Genomic DNA, 8,450 nt, shown 5'->3' with positions numbered 1-8,450 from the left:
ATGTATATTTTTTACTATATGATAGTGCTGCTGTGGAAATATTTCGTCTTCCCTTAGTAAACAGATAGATCTTTGACTAGAAAATAAGTAAATGACTTTCTAATGATAGCAAAAGTAAACTCTGTAAGAACTTTCCTATATTGTATACTAATGGAGAACAGTCAAACACTCGTGTGAAAAAACCAACGTCACCATCACAATTACAGCGGTCCTTTTTGTATTTTTTTTGGGTAAAATGCAACAGTACTTTTATTTATTCTAGAAATTAACTCGTTGATTTATTATGTATTTTAATTACGGAAAAGGTAGTTCCCGACCACGAAATTTTCTCTCATTCTCTTTATAATCATCAGATCTTTCCTTGCTAGTTTTCCAGGGCTCGAAAAAGAAACTCTCAAACCCTCTAAAAAAACAAACATCATTTTGCGAATTAACATTGTTTCGAGCCCCTTTGATACAAAGAGAAGAATCCACATACAAATCTAAAACCAGTTAAGAGTTTTTCTATCAAAAAGACGAAATGCCACTGTCGGCGTCGTCGGCGGACACAAGCAAGACGGTGAAGCTGGAGAGGTACAACAGCTACCTCCGCAAGATCCACAGCACCAAAGTTCTCAAGGCGTCTTCTAAAGTTCTTTTCCGAGCAACACTCCTCGTCGCTCTTGTCCTAGTCCTTGTCTTCGCTATCAACTACCATCCACTCTCCGACAGCCACTCCGCCGCATCACACCATCTCCACCGTCGCAGCTTCTTATCAACCGGCATCTTCTCTTCCTCCTCCTCCTCCCTAGGCGAAGGAGCCGCGTGGGAGAAGCGCGTGAGACAATCCTCAACACCAAAACGACCGCACGGCCTCTCCGTCCTCGTAACCGGAGCAGCCGGGTTCGTCGGATCCCACTGCTCCATCGCGCTTCGAAAACGCGGGGATGGAGTTTTAGGATTCGACAACTTCAACGACTACTACGACCCATCGCTCAAAAGAGCAAGACAAGAGCTGTTAGAGAAGAACCAGGTGTTCATCGTGGAAGGAGATCTCAACGACGGTCCTCTCTTGCGTAAGCTCTTCGACGTCGTCCCTTTCACTCACGTCCTTCACTTAGCAGCTCAAGCCGGAGTTCGTTACGCCATGAAGAACCCTCAGTCTTACATCAGCTCAAACATCGCTGGACTCGTTAACCTCCTCGAAGTAGCTAAAGCAGCTAATCCTCAGCCCGCGATCGTCTGGGCTTCGTCCAGCTCCGTTTACGGACTAAACACCGAGAACCCGTTCTCCGAAGAGCACAGAACGGATCAGCCGGCGAGTCTTTACGCGGCGACGAAGAAAGCAGGAGAGGAGATAGCCCACACTTACAATCACATCTACGGTCTTTCTTTAACCGGTCTCCGGTTCTTTACGGTTTACGGTCCTTGGGGAAGACCCGACATGGCTTACTTCTTCTTCACCAAAGCCATACTCCACGGGAAATCAATCGACATTTACCGAACGCAAGACAATCAAGAAGTGGCGCGTGACTTCACCTACATAGACGATATCGTTAAAGGATGTGTCGGTGCGTTGGACACGGCGGAGAAAAGCACGGGAAGCGGCGGGAAGAAGCGAGGACCGGCTCAGTTACGTGTTTACAATCTCGGGAACACTTCTCCGGTTCCTGTCGGGAGACTGGTTTCGATCTTGGAAGGATTGTTGGGGAGTAAAGCGAAGAAGCATCTGATCAAAATGCCTAGGAACGGTGACGTGCCTTACACGCATGCGAACGTGAGCTTGGCGTATAAAGACTTTGGGTATAAACCAACGACGGATCTCGCGGCGGGGTTAAGGAAGTTCGTCAAATGGTACGTTGGTTATTACGGGATACAGCCGAGGCTAAAAAGGGAAAACTCTCACGCCGATGATTCCGCTTAAATAATGGCATCCTTCTTCATCAACATCACATGCTTGTTTTTATTTCTTTACAACCCGAAAAGAAAATTATTTACAGGGACAGATTTCTGTATTTTTCCGTTTTAATTTTAAAAATGCCAAAAAAAAATCATTAATGTTTTTTATGGCGGTCCTTTTTTAAGGGGGATCGAAGTGGGAATTAAATTCTTACAGCTGTATGTTATTATAGAAAGATATTTGTCGGTATAATTGGATATATATGTGGGTTTGTTATGTAATAAATGATGGGATAATGATCTTGCTGGAAAGTGTTTAGAGAGCATATATATCTTGATCACTATAAGCTTCATAAGTACTAGGCTGAATTCGATCCATAAATCTTGATTACAAAAACTATACAATATTTCGAAAGGGTTAAAACATTTTTTTCCCTTTACAATCATTTATTTTTACATGGATTCGACTTGGATTCATATGTAGTGAATGTTACTTCCTAAGACCATCTCCTACCCAATCATATTTCTATCTCTATATTTTTTCCTAAAATAGAAAAATTTTATTATAAAGGTGAAAATGTTCCAATGTATTTATAGGAGAAAATTTTATAATAGAATTCTTCTATTTATGGGGGAAAATATAGATATATGATATTTCTACCTCTAAATATAGAAGTAAAAAGTAATTTTTCTCTATATTTTCCTCTAAAATAGATGAACTCTATTATAGAAACATACATTGAAACATTTTTACATTTTTATTTTAGAGGAAAATATAGAGGTGTACATTGGAGATGCTCCAAGAGGACGGTCTGCACATGTTGATGAAAATCAAATCTATAAACAGTTTTATCGTAACGAGGAAGCATGCATGTTGTGTTTCAAAAAAAAAAAAGAGAAAGCATGCATGTTTGACACGATAGTACATCTTTTTAGCTCCTAATTTATCACTAATCTATGTAGCTGTTCAGCTAAACTGATTAGTGAAGCAGGAACAATTTCTATAATTTTTCAACAGTTTATCGAAAGTGGTATTGAGAATAAAATAGAAAAGTAGATGGTATCAATTGGAGAAAAAGCCAAAGGACAGTCTGCCATCATTCAGAACTAACAGGAGAAGGTCTATCGCCTCGTCCATTGTAGTCTTCAGGAGAAGCTGACCTCAATCTTTCATGACGTTTTGATCTTTTCTCTCTTGAACTGTCCCTCTTCTCTCTCGACCTGGAGTGTCCCTTACGTCTTGATGATGATTTGTTTTCATCAGAGTATCCAGGGGATGACCTTCTCTCTCTCCTATGCCTACCCTCAGAAGACACTGACCTCGACCTTCTTCCACTACTACGACGCCTGGACTTTTTGTCCCTGATCCGAGACTCCTTACACGTACCTTCCACTGATCCTGACCTGGACCTCCTTCTCCGTGATCCTGTGTCCTTTATCTTCTTTCAGCTCATTTCTCCTAGAAGACCTGTGTTTAGTTTCCAATGATCTAGACCTAGACCTTCCCCTCCTGTCCTCCTTCATTCCTTCAGCAACATTAATATCCTCACAAGAGCCATTACTGACTTCCAATGATTTAGACCTGGACCTCCCCCTGTGTTTCCGTTCAGTATCATCAGAACTTCTGGATGTGTCTCTGGCTCTTTTCCGACCTTCACGAGATCTTGACCCTGACCGTTTTTTGCGATGTTCAGTTCCTCCTCTCTAGTTTCATCCTTGTTATCTGCAGAATCTTCCACTGTTCTAGATCTTGAACGTGTTCTACGTCTGTGTTTGGTTTCTTCATCATCTCTTGCGGTTGATTTAGTTTCCTTATGTCGCCTTGGTGATCGGGAACCAGCACGGGATGACTTCTTATCCCCACGAGATGAGCTATCACGTCGATGTCTTGACAACTCCGAATCATCCTGCTTGGATTTTCTCTTTTGCGGATCTTATCTACCGCGTATCTCCTACTTTCAGAAATATCCTGGGAATCTCTATATGATCGCCTTCTCCCCTCATAAGTTGATCGCCTGTTATATCTTAACGGTGATCTTGATCTATGACTTCGCGGGCGACGAAACGGTGGTAAATAAGACCGAGATCTCCGCCTTCGCCTGTAACTAATTGGTGATTTTGACTTCGATCTAGACCTGGCAGGAGAGTTAGATGGTGACCTGCACAAGAGTGATGACTATCAGTTCATCTCTCAAAAGATATGACAATGTTATCATAGTCATGGAAGCCCACCTAGGTTTCTGGTCAGCTTCTTTTTCGTCATTTCCAACTCCATTAGGGTTCAATTTCCTACTAATCTCTGCAGCTCTAGCTGCTGCAAGCTCGGTGGCAGACTTCATGGTAGCAGCTTTATTCGCCGCCTGCTGAGTAGCCATGGCTTGCTGCATCAGTATAGCTTGCTGGAACTGCATCTGCTGCATCGCAACAGCCTGTTGCATCATCATTGGTAGTGAGGATGAAGAAGAGTTATCCAAAGATGGTTTCTGAGGAAGAGATTTTGCAATCTCAACATTCAAAGCCCTACCGCAGACTTCCATATTGTTTAATGCCAAAGCAGCGGTTGCTTCTTCTGGCTTTGAGTATTCTATATAAGCAAGAAGCTTTGAATCAGTTGTAGAACAGTCAACTACTGTGCCACAGAAGCTAAAATGCTGCTTAAGCTGTTCAGTGGTAAGCTGTGGACTCAGGTTGCCAACTTGGAGATATTTCTTCAATGCTTCCCCCTTTACTTCTTTTTCCGGGGAACCTAAACCATAAACTAGTACGACTCATGAGTATCACAACGGAAGCAAACTAAAATTCAATGGTTCCAACAATGAAAGGACACAATACCTAAAGGGCCTTTGTTTGATCGAGCTTGCGCTTGCATATGAGCTTGAAGGGTTTGTGCGGCGACAATAGCTTGAGCAGCAGCCATCGCTGCAGCGGAAGGTGCCATAGGTACCTGGCTAAGATTACTCATGCTTGTTGTTGCAGCTATAGCAGTCATGAGCAAACTCTGAGGAGGATGACTCAACTTGCACATAGTGTTAGCACATCTACCACTAAGGGACTCCAGGCACCAGGCAGAATAACACCACCAGAAGGACCAGGAGAAATCCCCAGAAACCGAACCAGTGTAGTTCGGCATTGTTTGGTTTATAAGGCTTGAGTATGAAGGTGGAGCAGAGCCAATCAATCAAGCAGAAGAAGAAGAGGAGCCTGTTACAGACATAAAGAGAGAACCTTTAACATCAAACACCACAAGAGAAACAATATTATAAAAACCTTTACCTTGGCTAAAGAAGACAGGAAAAGGACTACCCAAAATGGCATCCCCATTGCATTCAACACTCACCATATAGTTAACCTCTCTTGGGCACAAAGTAGGTAACAGCATAACTCCCATCTCCAACATCTTTAACCACACCTTCTTGCTCTTCACCGCCAACACCTACACCGGGCGTCACCTTAACCCTAACCAAAGCTCCACCGTTAGGAACTTTTCTCCCATCGTTACAACCACAAACGTAGACGGCACACAAGCAGTAGCTCCAGAGGCCGTGGACTTGCTCGGATCCACAGGACCAATTGGCTTCCTTGACAAGTAATCGGATTCATCATCATCCGAATCGCTGTCGGATTCGTGTGCAGGCTGCTCCGATACCATAGCAGGTTCGATCAACGGTGTAGGTTGATCGTCTTCTGCGTGTTTCATTCAGCGTTAACAAGCACCAATCTCAGATTAACACCGCCGCAAAGCTAAATCCCTGATTCGAAAATTTGCAATTGATAGCCTACGCTTCCATCACCAAAGCTAGGAAGAGGAAGCCGATTGGTAGAATGGTGAGATCGAAGGTCGATCCCGCGGTTCTAGGGTTTATCGTCACTTGCGGGCTAGATTTAAAGGATTCGACCGAGGTTTTACTTTTATTACCTATATATACATATAGTTCTCCTTTTTTTCAAAGTTCTCTTATAAATAAACACAAGTAAAAGCGGTGATTTAAATAACTTTTATCATCCAATATATAAGGAGATATAATAGACATGACTACTCAACAGCATCGTTATAAGAGTAGTCGCGTGCGTAACGAGGAAGAAATAAGATTCAAAGAGAAAGGGATGGTGAAGAAGAAGAAGAAGAACGCGCTCGAGTTATGGAGTATCTTCAAAGAGAGACTAACTCCGACGGATTTGAAGACGCTCACCTCCTTGCTGATAGATTCTAACCGCAGAAGAATCGACAAGACCCAACTCATTGCATCTGCTCTGGTTTTGTTCAAGAAGGACGACTTTCTTCATCGATGCTTCACAGATTTTCTCAACAAGCCTCAAGAAGAAGATGAAGAAGAGGATGAAGATAAAGCACTCAGTGAGGTTGAGGCTGAGTCGCTCAAGAACTTCTGTAAGATGGTCAGTAAGGGACTGGGTCCTTCCGAGTTGCTAGAGTTAGTCTCCTCCGTTAAAGACTTTGGTAAGAAAAAAATCAAACTCAGCCAGTTTCGTAAGTCTCTTTCACTTTTGTTCAAAAACAATGGTCAAGAAGATGAACGTGGAAAGACCCAACAAAACGTTCAAGATACGGGTCTTGAACTTGAAGAAGGTGAAATACGAGAAGATGGTCTTGGGGTTAGGGCTAAAGTAGGTAACAAGTCGAAAGAAGATCAAAAGATTGGAGCCGATGCTGCTGAGATTAGGGTTTCTGAGGAGCGAGAGTTGGTGAAAGACGTAACGCATGGCTTAGACAAGATGGATTTGGAAGGAAAGAAGAGAAGACTATTGCAAACTACTGAGAGGTCTCTGAAGAAAGCAAGAACCTCGTCAAGGCAGTTAGAACGAGTGACACCGAGCTATAAGCTTATCCCTGAGGAAGAACAGTGTCCTGTCTCAAACAAGGTACTGAACAACAAGTACGCTGTGATGCAATTTAAAGGTGCTTCGAGACGTAAGAAACTGAGCAAGTACGAAGAAGCAGTGGCGAGATGCGAAGAGGACATGTTTGAGAGTGATATGTTGATGGAAGCTCTGAAAAGCGCAGTGGAGAGTGCGGAACAAGTTATAAAGGAGGAGATGAGCCTGGAAAATCTTGGTGTGAAGTTCTACAGATGCATCGAAAGGCTATACCGTGGAGATATGTTTGCAGTTGTAAGAGAAGACCACAAGACGGTTTTGCCTGTGATCTTAATCAGGCTGAAGCAGAAGCTGGATGCGGTCAGAGTTGCTCGGGAAATATGGATCCCTATGTGGAAGCAAGTCTTTGAAGATAACACTATAAAGCAAAGAGAATCTACTACATTTAGACGGCGATAAATGTAACTAAGCAGGTTTACTTTTGGTTTGATGTCCCACTTTATGACACTGTGTATTTCATGAGAGTTTTGTAAATACAGGAAAGGCAGATTTTTTAGCACAAGAAGAACAAAGTCTTCAAGCAGATCAACCCAAATCTCTATACTCATAGTAATGTTGATACAAGAGCCTACAATTTATATTTCTTAGGCAGCTAATATATTAATTAATGCATTGCGTGTAACTACACTTCTTTTTTAGAGGCCGGTCTACATTGGAAAATTCCAACAAGAAGACGCTTTTGAAGTAGAATTAACGTTTAACAGCAAATCCAAGTAGAAATTCCTGCAATTCCATATCAAGCTCTATTAAGTTAGCTTATATTTGCTGGACTTAAAGACAATATAATGATCGAGTATCAAATTGTCAAAAAGAAAATGGATATACATGGTTCACCAAAAGTTCACTCCTTGAAATTGCTTCACTGTTTTTCTTTTCTTTTGTCCTCTGACAAGCCATTAGTTGAAAATAAGATGATTTTAAAGGCTTTTGGACAAATATTAAACCTTGTGTCGAAGTCATTAGTACTGTTGCGGCCCTGGCCACTATCTTTTGAAGTAATTTTTGTTCTTTCGACTTGCACTTGATCTTATGGTCAAGTACTTACCATACATCATATTATAAGTGATAAGATTCAAATAAAAACGAAAGTTACTAGAGAAAACACACAAGCATAACGACAACAACAACAAACAAATGATGAGGAAATTCAGCCAAAGACAACAAAGACGCAACAAGAACAAAATATGATCGAAACTCAGATCACGTACAAAAGAAACTAAACACATCTTAATGCTAGAAAGTAGAAACCAACCATCTTAATTTCTCTCTCACTCTCTCATGGAGACACTAGACCACCTCCTGAAACTGAACCTCCACCATTAGCTCCAACACCAGGAAAACCCATTGCACCGCCCAAACCACCAAACGCACCGGAGCCACCAAGAAGCTGCAACATCCCGAGTTGTGATATGTGAAAAGGCTTAAGAGAATTGATTTGGCTACCTATGTCACCAAAGTTGACTTACCTTTTCCGTCACACATCCGTTTAGAACTCCAAAGTTAAGCGTGCTTGAGTTGGAGTAGTGGAAGGATGGGTGACCTATCGGGAAGTGATTCGCGATACCGTGTGAGTGAGGCCAAAGCACGGGGAAAGGTCGGGTGGTGATTGCAGGGTCAGTAAACAATGATTTCGAGCCTTCAGAAATTAACGGACCGACCGTCGGATGGGATGGGGCCCA

General features: G+C 42.3%; 3 protein-coding genes and 1 pseudogene across 3 annotated transcripts in view; 2 read left to right on the top strand and 2 right to left on the bottom strand.

Moving 5' to 3' along the window:
• Nucleotides 1-318: 318 nt before the first annotated feature.
• LOC106313409 (UDP-glucuronate 4-epimerase 6-like) lies at nucleotides 319-2,190 on the top strand. The gene has a single exon (XM_013751212.1). The coding sequence runs from the start codon at nucleotides 521-523 to the stop codon at nucleotides 1,901-1,903; it is 1,383 nt and encodes a 460-aa protein (XP_013606666.1). The 5' UTR covers nucleotides 319-520; the 3' UTR covers nucleotides 1,904-2,190.
• Nucleotides 2,191-2,767: 577 nt separating this feature from the next.
• LOC106325175 lies at nucleotides 2,768-5,788 on the bottom strand (annotated as a pseudogene).
• A 100-nt stretch (nucleotides 5,789-5,888) lies between these two features.
• On the top strand, nucleotides 5,889-7,271 carry LOC106325184 (paired amphipathic helix protein Sin3-like 2). Its single transcript, XM_013763213.1, has one exon. The coding sequence runs from the start codon at nucleotides 5,908-5,910 to the stop codon at nucleotides 7,168-7,170; it is 1,263 nt and encodes a 420-aa protein (XP_013618667.1). The 5' UTR covers nucleotides 5,889-5,907; the 3' UTR covers nucleotides 7,171-7,271.
• A 776-nt stretch (nucleotides 7,272-8,047) lies between these two features.
• LOC106337103 (glycine-rich cell wall structural protein 1-like) overlaps nucleotides 8,048-8,450 on the bottom strand; it is a 1,287-nt gene continuing 884 nt past the window's right edge. The window contains exon 2 of the mRNA XM_013776143.1: nucleotides 8,048-8,159. Coding sequence (XP_013631597.1) covers nucleotides 8,048-8,159 — 112 coding nt within the window. The remainder of the gene's footprint in view (nucleotides 8,160-8,450) is intronic.

Source organism: Brassica oleracea, chromosome C1, assembly GCF_000695525.1.
Source record: "Brassica oleracea var. oleracea cultivar TO1000 chromosome C1, BOL, whole genome shotgun sequence".
Lineage (NCBI taxonomy): Eukaryota > Viridiplantae > Streptophyta > Magnoliopsida > Brassicales > Brassicaceae > Brassica > Brassica oleracea.
The sequence above is the reverse complement of the archived record's forward strand: the minus strand, read 5'-3'. Positions and strand labels throughout refer to the sequence as shown.

Bases quoted from the DNA above. Each gene is read 5' to 3' on its own strand.
- LOC106313409 (XM_013751212.1), top strand. From the start codon at position 521: ATGCCACTGTCGGCGTCGTCGGCGGACACAAGCAAGACGGTGAAGCTG.
- LOC106325184 (XM_013763213.1), top strand. From the start codon at position 5,908: ATGACTACTCAACAGCATCGTTATAAGAGTAGTCGCGTGCGTAACGAG.